Here is a 21,084-nt window from a genome sequence, read left to right on the forward strand (position 1 = left end):
GATCAACTGAAACAACTCATAAAATCCTATCCATTAATAAATGAAACTACCTGAGCCTATTATTAAAATATATTACCACCAGACATACAGATTTACATACAATTTCAAGTTTTTTTTAGCACCAACAATTTTCATAGTTCAAGTGAAATTTTTTTTTGAATTATATAATCCACAATGCAAGCAATTTCACAATATTTTACAACATATATTTAAAATTTTATATAAATATTATATAATTGGCTATTTATCCCAGAAGTCACACAATCATTCAAATAACTGTTCATTGTACATGTTCCACTCAAAGTTCTCAAGGCAATGTATAAGGCCATTAATTATATTCATTGGAGGGAGTTATACATCAGCTTTAACAAGCTTCTAATTTTTTTTACAAATTTAATTACATTAGATTTGATTATAAGCTCACTTGTGTTTTACATTCCTGGCACATTGATTAATACTCCAATCGTACAAAACAAAGTTATTTAAGAAACATATAATACATATTTAAAATAATTTAATATCAGATTTATTAATAAATCAAAATTTGTAAGCATTATCGCTCTAATAATTGATAATTGTTATATAAATCAATCTAAACTTTATGTACATTTTATTAGCTCAATAACTACCAGACCAGAGTCTAGGTCCGAGATAGTCTGATCACATAAGAAGTTTGTTATTATGGTGGTTCTATAGTTGAAATCATTACACATAAACTGGACCTTGATTGTCATTGTCATCAAGACTGATTTTGTTAGCATAACCTGGACCACCACCATCATCAAAAAAACGACGAAATGTAAATTCAAAGAAGCCATGAAATGGTTTCCCATTGTCCAAAACTTCATCAGATCTATTTGAGTCCGAACTTGAATTTCGGAGTTTTTCAGGATCCACAGGATCAAAATTAGATGTGTCTGTTGGATACTCTATTCGAGGTATATGAGGAGCTACTTGACGTCGCAAGCCTTTGTCAAAATCCACTTTCTTGAAAAAAGGATGACTTTTCACTTCAGCAGCATCCTTTCCTAGGCGCTTCTCTGGTCCAGAGCAAAGCTTCAATATTAGGTCAGTACTTTCTCTAGACAAATTTGCAACTTTCGGAATATGGAGTGTTGTCTCCCAATTTATCACCTATTAATAATAATTATACACTTAAAATGATGCATATAAAAGTAGAAAGTTTATTTCATTTATAGTTAACCTTATGTTGCGTTTCACTGGGTGTATTAGCTAAAAATGGTGGTGAACCCACCAACATTTCATAAAGAATAACTCCCACTGACCACCAATCACATAATTGAGTATATCCAGTTCTTTCCAAAACTTCTGGTGCAATATAGTTTGGAGTACCAACTAGTGAATGAGCCAGGCATCTTTGGTGTTCTCTTCTTCTTCGTCGTTCCAGAGGTTTCAGTTGGTGACATCGACATTCATTACCCCAATCTTCAGAAGGATCCATTGAATCTTGTCTGTTATGCTCCCCTAAAATTAACCATCACTTTATTTTAAATATCTAACTAAATGACTAACAATTGTAAACTTATATTATTGATTATTTCAATCTACAAACGTACATATCCATACATAATTATATGAATATGTATTAAGAGACATAATTAAACTTCAATGTAAATGTTAAATTAATACAGCATTAACATATATCAAAAAATGAAATTAGCTTTTAGAAAACATACAATTAACAATATATAAAATAGCTTTAAGCAATTGATTCAATAACTAATACTTTTAAATATAAATTAAAAGAAATTATTGGTACTTTAATTCATCCATGCATGAACCGGAAATACTAATTACTCTACAACTATGTTAGTAAGTTGTATATCATACCATTTCTTTGATAATATTTTGAATTATGTGTCCATCTAAATCCTGTGCAGAGCCCAAAATCAGTTAATTTGATATGTCCATCTCTGTCAATTAAAATATTATCTGGTTTGATATCTCTATGAATGAAGCCCATTTTATGAACACTTTCAACAGCACACGTTAACTCAGCAATATAAAATCTTGCTAGAGGTTCTTCAAAAATTTGTAATTTGATCAGAAGAGACATCAGATCGCCACCAGGTATATAATCCATAACAAAATACAGATTATCTTTATCTTGAAAACTATAGTACAATTTAACGACCCATTCATTGTCCGCCTCTGCCAGAATATCCCTTTCAGCTTTCACATGTGCTACTTGATTCCTTTTTAAAACATCAGCTTTCCTTAAAGTTTTCATAGCATATAATTGATTAGTATCTATCTTTCGGACTAGAGTTACTTCACCAAAGGCACCTACACCTATATGTTTAATTTTAGTGAACATGGATTTATCCATTTTTGCTCGTTTCAATCTTATATAGTTAGATTCTTTCTGAGATAACATTTTTCGCATTTGACACTGGGCTTCTATACTTAAACCAATTTTGGTCATTTCCTTCTCTAGTTGCATACGCCGAAATAGACGTTGCTTATATGATTTCAGAATATTTTCTACATGTTGCTCCATGAAAAATTTAAAAGCTTGTGGTGAATAATTTCTCACTTTACAATCCCTACGTTCTTCTTCTTTTTCTTTACTTATATGTTTTCTTTCTGGAATTGGAGATTGATGTTTAATTTTTTTACAGGATGGCAGACTGGATGAATTATGTGTTACTCCCTTTTTGTCACCATTAACTATATTATTATTATTTTTATTAATAACTGAAGATGAGGCAGTTGGTGGTAATGGTGGTGTGGTCAACACAGGTGGTTCAGTGCTAGAAGAAGGGAAACATGAAACAACGTTCACTACATTACAACGACCATCACTAGATGACGCAGATTGTGGACTTTCGGATCTGGAATCTACAGGAATGATAGGAGAATATTTTCTTTGTAATGGATTATGATTGCCAATTGAAGGTGATGCTCTAGGTACAGATGAACTTTCAACAGTAGAAACACTATCTTCAGCATTTGTATAAGGTGGTGGCGGTAACTGATGATGACTGATACTTCTCTGAACAGCTAACGCTTGCATAGTGCTGGCATAACTTGGTGGTTCTGTTGTAGGCACGATAACAGTATTTGGTATTGGACTTGTAACAGGCTGTGCAACAGTGTTGGTTTTTTGACATGGATAAGCAGCCACATGGCTTTTGTGCTGTATTGAAACTGCATAAGAAGGTGGCGGAGGCTGACTTGTTCCTGGAGAAGGAGTTGAAGCTGCTGGTGTTGCTGTTTGAGGAGCAACTGGGGCAATAGCTGTTTGAAGAACAGGTTTTTGAACTTGTGTACTTTTAACTGATTGCATTATAATTGGAGGCTGTGTTTTTGTTTGCCTAGACCCCCAAGCTTGTAAAGGCAATGGTCGTGCCATTTGTGTAGCAGATTGAACTGATGACTGTGATACTGTTATTGGACTGGGTGAACCTGCAGATGTGCCACCAGAATAAATCCCTGAGGAAGGACTTTTTCGATAATCTTGCTGAGTAGGACTCTGTCGACTTTGAATTGAAGCAGTATATGAAGGAGGTGGTGGCGGTCCATTTGGAAGAGGGTAAGGTGGTGGAGGTTCTGTAGATGATCCACTATTTTGAAAGAGGCTTAATGCTTGCATCTGTTGATTGAGCTGTTGTTGAGCTTGTGGTCCATTTTGTACTATCATAGGTTGTCGTCCAGATGCAGAACTTGATGTACCGGATGCAGCTACTGGGCTTGTTCCTCTAGTCTGGCCTTGTCCAGATGATGCACATACAGAATTAGCAACAGATGTCCTGGCCGGAACGGCAGGTGCTGGAGACATTCTTTTTAGTAATTGTTGCATATTGGCTGGAGCAACCTGTGCATAGGACGCATGAGGAGGAGGAGGTGGTGGTGTTGAAGAACATCGAGGAGGAGGCGGAGGTGGCGGCGGCTCGCCAAAACTACTAGGAGAGTATTGCCTACTTAGTTGTGGATGGCCAATCTCAGTAAGCCGTGGGCTATCACTTCCTGAACTACCAGCACCTGAATCCAATGCAGGGCTTCCTCTATGTAAACTCATGTCCCGCTCCAAACTTGGTTTTCTTATTAGCTTGGTACCCAGCCCACACAAACTACCGCCGCTGGTACCGCTGCCATTTCCTTTTGATAATCCACTTATCGATTCCCCTTTTTGACATGTGAGAAAATCATGAGCAGCTTCAAAACGCCCACCTGCAAACTTCAGAGCTCGAAGAGAAGCTTCCTATAATGAAAATAAATTTGTGATGATAAAAACAAAACGATTAAATTGTATATAAAATGAACAATAACTTGCGACATTAAAAACGAACCTCAGAAAAACCAAGAGATAGGAGTTGCGTGAGCGCATGCCTCAATGCTTGAAGATCTTTATCAATAGCGGGAGACGTCGCATTCCCAATAATAGCGTTGTGCGAAACAACAAGGTTCGCATTAGCCGATTCATTTTGACCACAACTATTTGCAAATGGCAATAATGAATTCCTAATTTCGGCTAGTGCTTTCTTATGATAACCGGACGAACGTGTCGACGTCTTGCTGTTCGCAGAGCCGGTAGATGTTGTAATTGCTGAGGATGCGACTGGCGCTAAGGACTGTGGAGAAGCAGGATTCATCGTATAATACGAAGTAATGCGCGTGGGGATTTGGGGGCTCAAAGCCCCTTCACCCCGCGCCGCTCATATAAACCGGGCTCCCGTAGAACATCCACCATCAAATATAAGCGATGACAGTGTTCTTCGTTACTAAGACGTCGGGAACAGTGTCCTCTTTTTTTGCTTCATAAATCTGTAACCATGTGATATTTGCAGTTGCTAACTTTTTGCTGAAACCACTACATTCATCAAATTGAACTTTTGCTGGACTTCTAAAAACGCAAATATCCGTTTCTAAAATCATTCGCGTAATTAAGTTTGCTCTGCTTGAAAAAATTGCGTTATGGATGTATCTTCATCGCCTAAAAATAATAATATATTCTTTATAAACACAATTTATATATATATATATATATATATATATATATATATATATATATCGTAAGTGTTATACCTTGACATCAAATAAAATTTTCATTTTGCAAATTACCGAAGGAGCAAGTGCTGCATGTATCACGCCAGTGGGTTCAGCTTAACAAAAAATCTGCAACAAAAATATTATATTAATAAATTATTTACAATTCAGAGCAAATAACTATGTCGATTTATCTGTATTTTTTTACGTAGAAAGAAAACAATTTTCTTCGAGTCTTACAGGACCAAAGAAGATAAGATGAAAATATTGAAAGAAAAAGAAAATGCAGATGTTTGACAGGACGATTCACGATAAAATAGAAAATGCGGAAAATTAGAAAAGTAGATTATTAAATACCACGGCCCATTAATATGAATAAAAATTTGGATCGAAACCAGGACACTTTCACTTTATTTGTTAGGTAAATATATTTAATAATGGGGTAATACACTATGATGGGATAACACTATACCAAATATGATCGAATTGATTTCAAAAAGAGAAGCAAAGTCAACTTCTTTTCTAAATATTCATAAATAATGTAGTAGAGATCTTGGAATGCATAGACTAAAATGTTAAATAAAAGAAATAATCAGAAGACAAAAATAGTTAACTTATGAATCTAACATCTAAGCCGCCAGTATAATTTCAAAATATAATGATTCAATGATATGATAATATGAAGTCTATTAGCCTTGGCCTCGGCCTTGAAGAAAATGACAATGCTTCTTTTTTATTAACAATTTGACGATGGGTAGACAAGCAAAAGCAGATGATAATATATTTCATGAACTCATAGGGGCCCACTTTGGTAATTATTGATTTAGATGGACTGATTATTATGTTATTTAACAAATTGCCATTAAATATTAGGAAAATAAATTACTTAACATTTTTAAGCAATTTGTTTTTCACACTATTGAAGAATCTGTAAGTTATGACTTCTCAGACACCTTCATATTAAGATTAGTGCTCGTAACTAAAAATATGTGATTTGTTTTCTAAACTAAACTTTAAGAAACATTTTTGCTTCAAATTATATGTAATTTAGTATAAAATTATGCATCAATATATAGTTGTTATAATAAATAAAACAGTAAAGGTTGAAGTAGATGTACTATATATTAAATAAAAATTATAATTTAAATTGAAGACATTTCTTTTATATCCTCCTGTAGCAAATCATAATAAAGTTCCAGCAATAAAGCTATTTAATCTTATGGTAACTTATGGTATTTAATCTTATGGCTTCCTGCATGGTAAGTTATAGTAATCGCAAAAAATTAAAAAAAAAAAAAAAAATTTTGCAAATCTTCAAGGCTACGCTTCAAGGCCTCCTGAACATTTTACCTTATCTTAGAAAAAGTGGATATATGTGGTATGTGCGAATACAATTTTTTTAACAATAATTAAAAAAATTAACTTAATCTTAGTATATGCATTCGCAACATTAATCTAGATTAATAATTATTCTAGATTGATAATCTTTTTTATTTCGGATTCCTAGAAGGGCTGCAATCGTGAACATGGTCACGCGTCAATTTTTTGGGACTACCATTTCAACAACTTCTAATTTTTTAAATTATTAACTTCTTTTTGTTTTTACTTTTCTTCTGTACTCTTAACGTAACGTCTATAAGTTAATTATAAAAAAAATAATAGCAAAAAAAGTATTGCCTTATTTACGATGATTTAAAAATGAAAAAAAAAATCATGTCTCTACACTAGAATACACCCTTGATGGAATAAAAAATTAACTAGTGGTGTTATAAAAAAATTAACTGAAAAGTTAGAATTATTTATTTGAAGTATAGAAATGAGTCTTGAAACTTTAGATACAATTAAAATTAAAATCCGAATTATTTTCGAAGATACAAAAAAATTCTCAATTTCGATTTTTGGACGCAAAGCAGGTCTGGCGGTTTCGGAGACCAAATAAAAAAGTTCAAAAAATGCAGTTTGGCGGTTAAAAATGATCATTAGATATGTGCACATCAAATTATCAAATATTTCATAGAGATTTCACTAATAAATACAAATTTTGTTTACATTTCTATGGGTTCCGTACCAAGATATATTATGTTTAACCGTGCAATGCGGCGCTTGTCTACAAAAGAGGGCATCGAAAAAAAATGATAATTTCAAAAAATTATAGTATTTGAAAAAAATTATATCACGGTTCCGGAACCTCCAACCATTTGCCTTAAACGGCATGATGCCATGCACCATTAAATTTGCTAATTATCTTATGGAGTGTAGGCTTATACATAATCATAGATGGTAATAAATAGAACATACCAAGAAGAGACATTTTGAACAAAAAACCTTTCAATCTCATATAAATGTCTAAGCAATCAACTTAGGTTCAATCTTATATATAAAAATGGATGGCAAAATGTGTTGGTAAGCGCATAGCTCAACAACGCCTGGACCAATTTGGCCAATTCTTCTTTTAAAATGTTCGTTCATGTCCAAGGATGGTTCTTACGGCGAGAAAAAATCGAATAATTGCCGGGAAAACCCTAAAAACAGCCCTTTTCTTTTTTAATCGAGTAGGCAACGAAATTTGTAGAAAAAACAATGATCTTTGTCATGACATTTTGTGTAGTTTTTGATAATCTAATTTTGAATATATTTATATAAACATAGAAATATCTTTCTATTAATTAACGAGCTATATTGGCAGCCAAAAAATATTGATGTAAATGAATTAAATTTCAAAATTCAAGAACAAATTACAGGCGAATCAGTTGATTCGACAACTAACCAAGACGATCCACCGGAGTTTTTAAACTCGCTGGATTTGCTAGGATTGTCACCTCACAATCTTCAATTAAAGGTTGGATCGGCAATTATAATGTTGCAAAATATCGACCAACCGCGCCTTTGCAACGGTTGCAAATTCGAAGGTTAGCGATAAAAAAAACTACCATATAACGTGATGGAAGCTATTATATTGAGAGGATAATATAAAGCAGAAGATGTTCTCGCACCGTGCATCCCAATGTTTCCGACTGATGTGCCATTTGAGATTAAACGACTACAGTTTCCAGTGCGTTTATGGTATCATTAAGTGTTTGTGGTATTAATTTGGAAAACCCATGTTTCTCACATGGAAAATTGTATGTTGTCTGTTCCCTTATTGGAAAACCATCAGATTTGCTTGTCTATGCGCCAGGTAATCAAACAAAAAACATCGTTTATCACAAAGCACTACAATGAAAATTGAACTGAATTTTGAATTATGATTTACATGATTAAAATTACTTACTTTTAAATGCTTATAGTGTTTTATTTAATTATTTTTAATTCACACCGAATTATTACCAGGGTGACGGTTCTGTTCAGGATAATTTTTTGCAAAGAATAGAAAAAAAAGTAGGAACAAAACACCGCCACATTACAATTTTTTTTGACTTGACGAGGTCTGTCGGGTCGGCTAGTACCATATAAATGTCTAAGCAATCAACTTAAGTTGAATAATGAAAATAAAATTGCGCATATCCTGATATAATCGTCGTTTTCGCGTTAAATATATTCCCTAATTAGGAGCGCATTATCAGAACGATCAGAACGTTGAGAATCTGAAAATCGTCGCATCGGTTGGAGGGTGTTCGTGAGCCGACGTAAACGCCAACGAGTCAACTATTTTTATATCTGTTTGTATCCTAGCATCGCATTCTCGGCATTCCCGCAAAATGGTTCGGTAGAACTCGCTATCACAGAAACGTTCATGTTCATCCATCGCCAACATCAGTAACGTTGTATACGTACTAAGACACGTGCGACGTGAACAGAACCAACAAAAACACACCATCAGCGGCGGACTCGGTCAACAATCCTAACAAACACAATATATTAACACAGAATCGAATTCAAACACTCTGTTTCAAAAATAACTAGTTGTGTTGGAAACATTGCTGGAACTTCCCATACTGTAACGAAATGTTCGAGAAATATTAAATGTTTTCAAATAGATTATTATAAATATTGTAACATTGTCTATCATTTATTATTAATTAATTATATAAACTGAATTGCAAAGTTGAAATTATTTGTTTAAAGTATATTAGAACTTTAGTCAGAATTAAAATTAAAATCTGAATTATTTTCGACATACAAAAAAAAAATTTGAAAAAAAAAAATTGAATCAATTTTTTATTTTCCAAAAGCAATTATTTGCCATTTTTTGCACATTTAGCTCTGTATCTTCGAAATGGTTGGACCTGCCCTTTGCCAAAAACTAATCAGCACATCTCCATATCAATAGGAATCGAATGTTTTTTGAACCATTCAAAACGGTTGATCCGTGCGCCCGAAAACGTGGGCGAAAAAATGCGGGCATACAAAACACACACACACACTTTTTCCGAGGTATGCCAAAATGTTCAAAAACCTTCAAAACGTGAAGATATGCAAAAATTTTCATTTTCGATTTTCGACCCATTACTATAACTACTCTTCGGAAAGTTAAAAAAAGAAAAACTCTTTGAAAAATCTAAACTTTTTGAAAATTTGAAACTCTGAAAATTTTGGAAACTTAAAAAAAATTATAACTTTTTAAAAAAATTGTAAATTTAAAAAAATAATGAAACTTTTTTTTGAAAATCTAAACTTTTTGGAAATCAGAAACTCTTTGAAAATTTTGGAAACTTTTAAAAAAAAATTATAACTTTTTATAAAATTTATAACTGTTTAAAAAATTTGTAACTTTTTTTTAAAAAAGAGAAACTTTTTTAATAATCGAAACTTTTTGGAAATTAGAAACTTTGAAAATTTTGAAACTTTCAATTTTTTTATTAAAATTTTGAAACTTTTTGATAATTTTGAAACCCATTCAAATCATTTTAACCAGAATGCCGAAATTATCCAAGACATTTGTTTGAACTACATGAGTGGACTTTAAACATTATTTTAAATGTTGGTACTGAACTCATACAAATGGTAACAAATATCGTTGTTATTATAAAAATCTTCCTAAGATATTTGATAATTTGAAGTGCATATGTCTAGTGATCATTTTTGACCGTCAAATGGATTTTTTTTATATACAAGTGAAATGTTTTTTGAATCATTCAAATCGGACGCGCCTTTCTCTCAAAAACTTAATTTCCACTTTTTTCAACTGTTGCCCCGTATATTCGATAGGGCTAAACCTGCCTTCGCCAAAAACGTCTCCTCATCAATAAAAGTCGTATGTTTGTTAAATCATTCAAATCGGTTGATCCGTGCTCTCGAAACCGTCGACAAAAATTTGTATCCTCACATACATACACACACACATCAGTTTTTTCTAGAGTATGCCAAAATGTTCAGAAATTTTTTATGCATAAGAATAACCAAAAATTTTCATTTTTACGATTATTATAAGTTACCCTACGGAAAGTTGAAAAATAAATATTTATTTAATTAAAAACTTTGATTTATAGATTTAACTTGATCTATAGTAACAAATAAATGTCTTGATAAAGTCGTGTATATATTACATAAATAAGTATAGTTGCGAAAATTGCGATGTTAAAAAGCTACCTTGCCCGAAGTGTGTCCCCTCTGTGGATCAGAAACAAAGATTATTTCCTCAACGAAAATGCAACAAATGAAGAAATATTTCTAAGAGTGGGACAAGAAAAAAAAACTCTACTATCCACTATATTCGGAGCTCGCCCGTAGGTAAGCGGTTAAGAGCGACGGGACTTGTTTCAGAGGTCCCTGGTTCGATACCCACTTCGAGCAGCCTGTTGTCAGCATTGACAACGATTTTCATTTGGAAATATAGATAGCAATATGTTTCCAAGTGAAAATAGCCCTCACCCGGCATTGTTGCACCATACTTGCCCTATTACAGAGATTGTAATAAAAATTTATCATACAGAGATGTGACAACTGTTTGGGTTGCCATCTGTAATAAAACAAGTTTGTAAGATCTTACTCACAACAGTTCATAGAACCCATTAGTTCTGATTGCTATTCAAATAAAATTATAAAAAAGAAAAATCCACTATATTAAGATTGGAAAAACTAAAAGCTGAAGATGATGGGCAACTTACCCGAGATGAAAAAATTCAAGAAATTGAAAGCCGAAAAAAGAAGTAAGGAAGCAAGTTCAATAAGTAAGAAAAATCAACGCAAACAAGACAAAAAAATGAGGTGAAGTATGTGGTGTACGTTCTCACATATGGAAATATAATATTATTATTATTATATATTGAGCAAGAATAGAAATATATTTATATATGCAGCAAGTTTCCGAATTACATGTATATTTATCAGGGAAGGGATAACTCGTGAGATTCGATCCCACTTCGAGGTCCTGATGTCAAGCAGTAGTGACCTCATTCATTCGGGTTGCCTTCTGTAAAACCGACGTAGTATTACGTACAATTAGCCAAACAGGACTGATTGCTCTTCAAAACAATAAAACAAAAAAAAAAATTGCCAGGGAAAGCAGTGCGAATTTGGTAAGTGTAATACATTGTAATACACATGTAATACTCTTTTGTAATATTTTTATATATATTTTTTTATATATTATTTATTGGAACAGCGATCAAAACTTATGGGTCCTATGAGCGGTTGTAATGAATTTCTTACAACTATGTGATGAATTTTTATTATTACAATTATTGTAACAGTGATGACTTTTTATGGTGCAGCAATGCCGTATCAGGGCTGTTTTCACTTGGAAACATATTGCTATTTATATTTCCAAGTGAAAACCGAAACTCGAAGCGGAATCGCACCCGGAACTCCTGATCCAGGTCCAGTCGTTCTAGCCACTTACCTACGAGCGAGCCCAGATTTTTATATAAAGATCTTTCATTTATCAACATCTTTAAGAAAAACAATCTACAATGATTTGAATAGAAGAAAGGAACTGAAATAAACGAAGAAAAGACATTGTTGCAAACACATCTGCGTCTCAGTTTAGTTTTTTGTCAATCAAACTTTATTTGAGTAGTTTTGTTAAATATGTACGAAAGTCTAAAATTTATATTTACATTTGCTTCTGTAAATAGTCATTTTATTGTAAAGCATGTAAAACAAAATTGCCATCCTCACTTCACTATAAATATTTTGAGATGGTGCTTATTAGAATTAGAATGGAAATTGAGTCAACATTAATTATAGTAGTAATTATCGAAACGAAACATTCCTGGGCGAGATCACAAAAGTTAAAAAGAATGACCGACAATAATTACTCAATTTCAATACAAACTAATTTTCATTTTGTAAACAATTCCACATTCCATCGATCCATTGACAACAGTAATAGTTTAATTTTATTTGTCATTTACACAAAACGCGCTATTTCGATTACCAGTGGTAGAGTTTTAGAATAGTGTTAGAGAAGCAGTAGAACGGATAAGTAATGTATACAAACATTAGAATCGAATTGTAAATTCACAAATTTTTCCACATATGAAGACAAAAGAGCAATAAACGTTCATTTTATGAAAAAATTATGCACATAAATTTATTCGCAACAAAATTGATTTTAATATACATACATATATATATTTATTTAGGGCTCACTCGTGGGTAAATTGATAGAGCAACTGGACCTGAAGCAGAAGTCCCGAGTTCGATGATCCTGATGTCAAGCGGTAGTGACATCATTTGAAAATGCAGATAGCAGTATGTTTCCAAGTGAAAATGGCCCTCATTGCTGCATCAATAAAATAATTGCCCTATTACATAAAATTATAAAATTTATCACACATAGATGAGACAACTGTTTAGATTGGCATCTCTAAAACCGACGTAGTATGAAGTCAAATTAGCCCAACAGTATATGGGACTCTTATTCTGGATTACAAATAACTAGTTTCAATTTGAACTAGTATGGCATCGTGCCTGAAGGCAAATTGCTGGAACTTCCCGTACCGTAAGGAAATATTCGAGAAATTTTAAACGTTTTCAAATATATTATTACAAATACTGGAACTTTCATTATTTTTGCTATCTTGTTATATCTGAGCAAATCAAATGTAAATCATAAATCAATTTATCTCCAGAAAGAACATTAACAATAGTCATTTCATTTCGAAAAAAAAAAAAAAACAGTTGCCTAATTTACACGAAATTGAAAAAGTGCTCCCGAATAATCACAGTCTAAACTTATATACTGTGCTTAGCTTGGCGGAATTTTCACATTTTTCAATAGTTTTCACAAAATTGGAAAAGTGCTCCAGTACATAAACAGTCTAAACGCACTTGGGTAAACATTTGTACCAGAGTGGCGCTTAGACTGTGCTTAGCCTGGGTGATTTTTTGAATTTTCAATCCAAAATTACAAACATATTTTTTGAAAAAAAAAAGACAATTAGAAACAATTTTTTTCCAGAAGCAATTATTTTGTTGAAACAATCAGAAAGTTCTTTGAATCAATTAAATCAGACGCTTAGTTCTCTCAAAAACTTCCATTTTTTTAATATTTAGCTATGTATCTCCGAAATCGCTGGGCCTACCTTTGCCAAAAACTAATAACCACTTTTTCCGGTCATTACGAACTGAATGTTTTTTGGATCATACAAATCGGATCATACAAAACTCGAATTCTATTTTCTGCACTCTTTACTCCATATCTCCGTAACGGCTGAACCTGCCTTTGCCAAAACTAATCAGCACATCTCCCTATTAACAGGAATCGAATGTTTTTTTAACCATTCAAATCAGAAAAAATGCGGACACACAACACACACATCCATTTTTTCTGAGGTATGCCAAAATGCTCAGAAACCTTCAAAACGTCGAGAAATGCAAAAATTTTCATTTTCGATTTTCGGCCCATTACTATAACTACCCCACGGGAAGTTAAAAATTAGTTGTATGCAATGTTGTCACCGTTTACTTGTAAAATTAGCAGTGGTGAATAAACTAACTATTCTGTATTCAATCTTAATACATTTTTGATATTTTTGCCACGATAAAATCTACATTAAAATATTTTCAACTTAATTTTATAAGAATTTTTTTTTAAATATAATTAAAAGCTAATTTATTTATTTTGAAACAGTATGCAGAACTTAACAGTCGCTTTTTAAAAAGTGCATTAAAAATTCATAATTCAAAAAAAAGTTTATACAATTGTCAGAAGTAGATTACTTTCCTGATTTATACTGAAGTCTTTCAGTTTGAAATTCGTTAATGATTTTATCGGCATTCAAATTATTCGTCTTAAATACTGATTACAAAACGAAAAGTACCGGCAATTCCCCTTAACCCTTTATGACATGAGTCATAACGAGTCCAATCTTTTATTAAACATGATAACTCTCAGAATATTTGAAATTCAAAACCAAAAATCATTACTCTGTAGATAACAAATGTATTTCGACACTGATTGTGAGTTAAGTGCACATGTTCAGAATCTGTTATTAAAAGAAGTTACACAATTCTTCGGTAAAAGCTACTGCATCTTCTACTACTACCAATTCAATAATCTTGAACGCTTATATCATGTATCATATATTGTATATAACATGCGAATTATAATGACCAAAATCGTTCGGTATTAATTTCATGTGCTTAATATGATAGCGATAGTGATCCTAAAGTCAAATGATATCCTTGTGAACTAATCATCTCTATAATATCTCATATAATTATATCATACCATAAAGCTGATCAGTTTTTGGATATTCAAAAAAATCAGTTTAATAGGCAATGTCGTTTATTAGCTTCCCGTAGGGTAAGTAATGGACCGAAAATCGAAAATAATTTTTTTTGCATATCTTCACGTTTTAGAGAAAAAATGGATGTGCATTTTTTCCACGTTTTCGGGCGCACGGATCGACCGATTTGAATGGTTCAAAAAAATTCAATTCTTATTGATAGGGAGATGTGGTGATTAGTTCTTGGCAAAGATAAGGAGAGTGCAGAAAATAGAAATCGAGTATTTGAGAGAACGGAGTATCCGATTTGAATGATCCAAGGAACATTCCATTTGTAATGATTGGGAGAATAGGTGATTAGTTTTCGGCAAAGATAGGTCCAGCCATTTCGAAGATACAAGGCTAAATGTTCAAAAAAATTTCTTCAATTTTATTTTTGTATACCGAAAATAATTCAGATTTTAATTTTAATTCTAAATTTAGTTCTAAAGCTTACTTATATAATTTAAATATAATGGTTTTAATATTGCAATTCAGTTTATATAAATATTAGACAATGTTACAATATTTATATTAATCTATTTGAAAACATTTAATATTCCTCGAACATTTCGTTACGCTGCGGAATGTTCCAGCAATTTGCCTTAAGGCACGATGCCATACACCATTAGTTTATATTATATCTCATATGTAAAAAATATTTAACAGCATAGACAAAATTATCTGAATTTACTCATTAGAGAATGTAATATTAATGCCTAATTACACTACCAAGCCCAATTAATATCTATCGAATGATGGATATTTATAAAATCAGTTCAATCGTTTGTTTTGGAAAGAATGTGGGTGAGAATGAGGGAATAATTATCTGCAAATCTGCTAACTTGGTATAGTTCTTTTCAACATCAACAGCAACAAATGTGTTTTTTTTTCATATACTTGCACCTATTTTATCATGAAACATCATCAAATTATTTTAAAAATTTCTGTCAATCCTTTGGGCATCCGTATATGATGGTATCCTGTTTTGCTGCTACGCAAAACACGATTTCTGACCAATAAATAAGAAGAGCGATTAAGTGATGTTGCGTGGGTATTGAACGATTTGAACGTTGAAGAAATTGAAGAAAAAGTTCAACTGCATGTCAATAAAATCAAGTATTAACTACTGTTGAAAATTAAGTATTTGCAATAAACTTGCAAATTTTGTGGTGCTGTCTAAGGCAGAAATAGAAATATAAATGTGACAAAAAATATTGAAGCAAATGAGTTGTGGAAATTAAAATAGGAAAGTCTAAATGTGGAGGATGTATCCAAAACTCACTTAAATGAAGGGAGTTAATAATTTAACTAAATATTTTAGAATCACCTTTACTAAAAATAAATCCTATAGCACGCAGAAGATTAGAGCCACACCACCCCTTATGAAAAAAAACATACAAAGAACAGTTATCCTCAGAAAGTCTGGTTCTTTTACTGAACAGTATGACGTTTTCTAAAAATTTTCAGGAAAGCAAGATATTTATAAAGGTACTACAAATTACAAGAGCTTATAATTTATAACTCAGTATCGTCGCGGTAGTTAGGCTTTGTCAGTGATATTATATTTTAACAAATTGTGTTCTGATGTGAATAATAAAATATCATTGAAATCAACTGTTTCACTTTTTTTCAAATTTCTAAATGCCAAAATTATGTGATAAACTAGTGGGGTCTATGGCATCGTGCCTTAAGGCAAATTGCTGGAACTTCCCGTACCGTAACGAAATGATCGAGAAATATTAAATGTTTTAAAATAGATAATTATAAATATTGTAACATTGTCTATTTATATTTATAAGAATTATATAAACTAAATTGGAAAGTTGAAATTATTTGTTTAAAGTATATTAGAACATAATTAAAATAAAAATCTAAATTATTTTCGATATACAAAAAAAATTTTTTGGAAAAAAAATTAAAAAAAAAAATTTGAAGCAAAAATTTTTTTTTCAGAATCAATTATTTTGTTAAAACAAGCAGAAAGTTTTTGGAATCATTCAAATCGGACGCTTAGTTCTCTCGAAAACTGCCATTTTTTGCACATTTAGCTCTGTATCTCCGAAACCGCTGGACCTGCCTTTGCCAAAAACTAATCATCCTTCTCCCCGTCATTACAAATTGAATATTCTTGTGATCATTGAAATCGGACGCTCCGATCTCTCAAAAACTCGATTTCTATTTTCTGCACTCTTTGCTCCGTATCTCCTAATCGGCTGGATCTGCCTTTGCCAAAAACTAATCAGCACATCTCCCTATTAATAGTAATCGAATGTTTTTTGAACCATTCAAATCGGTTGATCCGTGCGCCCGAAAACGTGGACGAAAAATTGTATCCATAATACATACACACTCACCCACACACATCCTTTTTTCTGAGGTATGCCAAAATGTTCAGAAACCTTCAAAACGTCGAGAAATGTAAAAACTTTCAATACGAGATTTGCGGCCCATTACAATAACTTGCCCTACGGGAAGTTAATTATTACTAATAATAATATAATATTTCAAATATAAATTTATACTATCTTTAGATTAGATTAGGTTATTTCCACGTGAAATAATGTTAGACATCATATGTCATACCTATTTTCATTTTAAATTGGCCAAAATATTCGATTTTCAGATTTCCTTTTTCTGCAAATTTATGCTGCCAATGTAATTTTGGCTATAAATTGAGCTTTATATACACCTATCCTCCGTTTTGCATGGTACTTATTTTACACTTTGTCGATCTTGCATGGTTTTTGAAAACAAAATTTAAAAATTTTGCTTTCACACGAAATTATAAACACTAAACAGTAATTTGCTTATATCTTCAATAACATTTTTATTGTTTTACTCTCAAAATATTTCACTATAAAACTACAAAATGTTTGTTATAGTTACGAATTCTTAGTACATAGCATGATGGAAATATGTAGATACGGCGGAAACTTTCCGTTTCATGATCAAAACTAAATTTTATGTGTGTATAAGCTAGTTTGTTTGAAATACCAAAACAAAGGGCATCATTGTTTTTAAAGGTGGTTCTTAATTAGTGTTTTCCATAAAGTTTAGAAAAGTTGATAGAATATATGAAATGAAATTGAATATTATTTACATTACAAATCACAAACAAAGAATTTAAAAAATGTTACAAAAACTTATCGGATAAAAATGGTATTCGCATTTGGAAAAAGTTGTTATAAAATGATTATTTAAATATAGAAACCTTTCTAAAAGGTATGAATAATTTATATGAATCTTGAGGTGATGAAATATTTAATTCAATATATGATTGATAGCGTAAATATCTTCAATTGGAGCAAATAACAGAATTATTTTTAACAAAATGTATAATTTATAAAAAACAAAATACTAGAGAGTAAAAGAAAATTATATCTTTATAACTTATATTATTATCTTTACAAACCAAAATTAAAATTTTGAATTGTCTCTGTAGTAATAAAAGCATTATAGATGTTTCTATTTTTTTATTTATTTATCTGATAAAAATTTTAATAATCATCAAAAACGTGACTTATTAGTCTAACCCATTATCAATGCATTTGCTGAGCTTTGAGTTCACCAAACTGTCATATCTTTGAGCATCGATAAAAAAATTAAATATTCAATACACACACACACACACACACATATATATATATATATATATATATATATATATATATATATATATTGCAAAGCTTCGAACAAGGAATGCAAAAAGTAATAAAAAACAAAAAAGTTTTTTGTTTGTCAAAAGTTGTCTTATACTTATGAAGTGTTAGATCAGATCACAGCCTGTTACATGATCCTTATTTAATTTTTTTACACTTTTTGACAAATAATTATTATCGACATCCATTAAGATCAATAATTTAGGTATTTACATCCTGAAATATAAAAACAACACTCACATATATATACACAGATTTTAAGTTCAAGGATTTTCTTCTTAAAAATCTTTCGTTCAATAATCAGTTTGTTAACTGAATAATACTGTTGAATAATGTTAATTGAATAATACTTTTTGTCTCACATAACAAACTCAAAAAATACATAATTTAAAGAAATTTTGAATTACAAAATTTATTTCTTCGTCTGAAAAGAAATTTAGTGATTAGTGATTATAAAATCACTTTTTTGATAAAATCTTTTTTAGTGAAAAAGTGTTAGTTTATAATCAATCATACAGTTCTGTTTTTTCCACAACCTTTTACGAAGATTACCTTTCTTAAACTTGCTAATTTTTTAACATTTTTAATATTTTGTAATATAATCCACTCATTTATTATTATCATTTTCATTTTGATTATATTGACATATTTCTGTACATTATTTTTTCCATAATTTTATTCATTTTAAATAAAAAAAATCCATCATCTTCGGCTTTTCTTAAACATATTGTTTGCTTAAATCTTATCAAGATCATGTTTCTTGACATATGTCCTGAAGATGGAACGTACCTAGTTCCGAAACGTCGACAGTACATAAATAAAAAAATGGTTTTTCAAAAAACTTTTGTTTTTATTACTTTTTGGATTCTTTGTTCGAAGCTCTACAAAATATTTACAAATCCAAGACTCTACCATCTAATATATAATATAATGTATCATTAATATCTCACAAAACTGTCGATAAATATGCGTGTATATAACTGCATTATCTAGAAATGAATCATTATCAATAATACACAAAGCTGCAATACTAAAAAAAACGGTAATTCAATATAAGAAAAGAAAATGATTTTGTGGTATTTTAATATGTTCTGTTAAAGCTCAAGTAATAAAGTCCATAAACTGCACAAAAAAATTAAATATGCATATAATTTGATTACAAATATTGCGTAATCATGTTCATTCATTGATTAATAGGTCTGAAGAACACACTCATCAGAATAGTGACCCAATGACCTACATAGTATAAATAATTTATTATTATGAATAAAATTTTGTTAAAAAGTAGTTGGATGAAAACTGAAATAAAACATGAGAGCCATTCGATAGAATATAAGCATATGAGTAAATAACGATTCGAGATTTATCTATATCGTTTCACTATTTCCTGATTCATGCATATAATATTTAAAAACGCATGCCTCCACACAAGCGCAAACTATCGAGCAGATGACTGGAAATGAATATTGACATGTGTCCGATTACTGCACAGTAATTTTAATCAACTGAAAGTTAAAAAGTCACTACAAATATTCAAACAAATATCTGTAGAAATGAATTCACTATTCAACAACAACATTTAATTCATCCTCATTCACTAAAAGGGGTTAAACATTGTAATTCCAATTGACCATATGTAACACACACCACAGAAATAACTCAATCCACGATCATTCCAAGGGAGAGCGAGACAGATACAATCGAGAAACAAAAATACAAATACCTTTAGATATGCGAATAGAGACTAATTTGCGGAAATACAAGAAGCATTCAGTGTAAACACGATTATTGTCACTATTAAAATCAATTTAGAATTGTTCTCCTGTTAGTGTCGAATAACACTACCAGTTTTCACAATTTTGAAACACGATATAAAACTTTACACAATATAAAAATCAATGACAAACTAATGTTAATGCATGTCTAATTACGTTCAATTGATAAAACACACATATGCGAAGACAGACCAATGAATAAATTCTTATTTGAAATTATTAAATTATAATTTTACCTTAGGTATGCACTGAATCAGAAAGTCCCTCTTCTTAAACTTATTGACAAATAACTAACGTTATTCACTCTGAGTTAAAATTATTATAAAACACTGTTTTTTGGAATCTATTGAACCATAATTATATATCGATATTATTTTTAGCACTTTCACTTAAAACTCAAATCACTATTAAAACATATATGATGGATCTCTATATTAACCTATTGAAAACAAATAACTCTTCAAACGCAAGTTGGCAAGCCACTGACGGCCATGTTGTCGTGCCACATTCCATACTGACAATGAACGTGAAAGATATTACTCATCGCTATGGTTCATTTATGACACCTAACATATTTTTTATTATATTTTCATATTGCTCTAATATCGTCTCCATCATGTTAGGACAATTGCTGCTTCGACATAATTCATGATTTTTAGCATATTTTGTCTTTAATTATTATAATTTGGAGATTTGTATCAAGAGAATGCCGGGTCCTTCCATAGACAAACATGCTATCAGTTTCCAAAGATTAATATTGAGACTTGTTAAGCGCAAAATTAAATTGCGCGAAATTTGAAAATTATGCTTGTGGTGCGTTTGGAATACACAGTTCGGGATTTAAATTTTATTATGTAATTATGTGATTGAATACTTAGCTGCTGAAATAGATACTTTATTTATCAGTCTCATCTATTCATATTACGGATTTCGAGAAGACTTCGTTATATACGATTCATCATCGTTTTGTTTTACCCTTAATTT

General features: G+C 31.2%; 1 protein-coding gene across 3 annotated transcripts; it reads right to left on the reverse strand.

Moving 5' to 3' along the window:
• Positions 1–14: 14 nt before the first annotated feature.
• LOC113376739 (serine/threonine-protein kinase Warts-like) lies at positions 15–20,613 on the reverse strand. 3 transcript variants are annotated; one of them, XM_026616780.1, is made up of 7 exons: positions 20,337–20,613; positions 12,544–12,676; positions 5,050–5,139; positions 4,314–4,957; positions 1,852–4,225; positions 1,205–1,485; positions 15–1,134 (listed from the first exon to the last, which is right to left on the reverse strand). In XM_026616780.1, the coding sequence occupies exons 4-7, from the start codon at positions 4,614–4,616 to the stop codon at positions 706–708; spliced, it is 3,387 nt and encodes a 1,128-aa protein (XP_026472565.1). In that variant the 5' UTR covers positions 4,617–4,957; positions 5,050–5,139; positions 12,544–12,676; positions 20,337–20,613; the 3' UTR covers positions 15–705. The 3 variants fall into 3 exon arrangements, with proteins under 3 accessions (XP_026472565.1, XP_026472564.1, XP_026472563.1); XM_026616779.1 differs by having other exon boundaries at positions 12,519–12,676; XM_026616778.1 differs by lacking the exon at positions 12,544–12,676.
• Positions 20,614–21,084: the final 471 nt, after the last annotated feature.

This window comes from Ctenocephalides felis, unplaced genomic scaffold, assembly GCF_003426905.1.
Source record: "Ctenocephalides felis isolate EL2017-DRISC unplaced genomic scaffold, ASM342690v1 CF-g0.4_SCAFFOLD_01886, whole genome shotgun sequence".
NCBI lineage: Eukaryota > Metazoa > Arthropoda > Insecta > Siphonaptera > Pulicidae > Ctenocephalides > Ctenocephalides felis.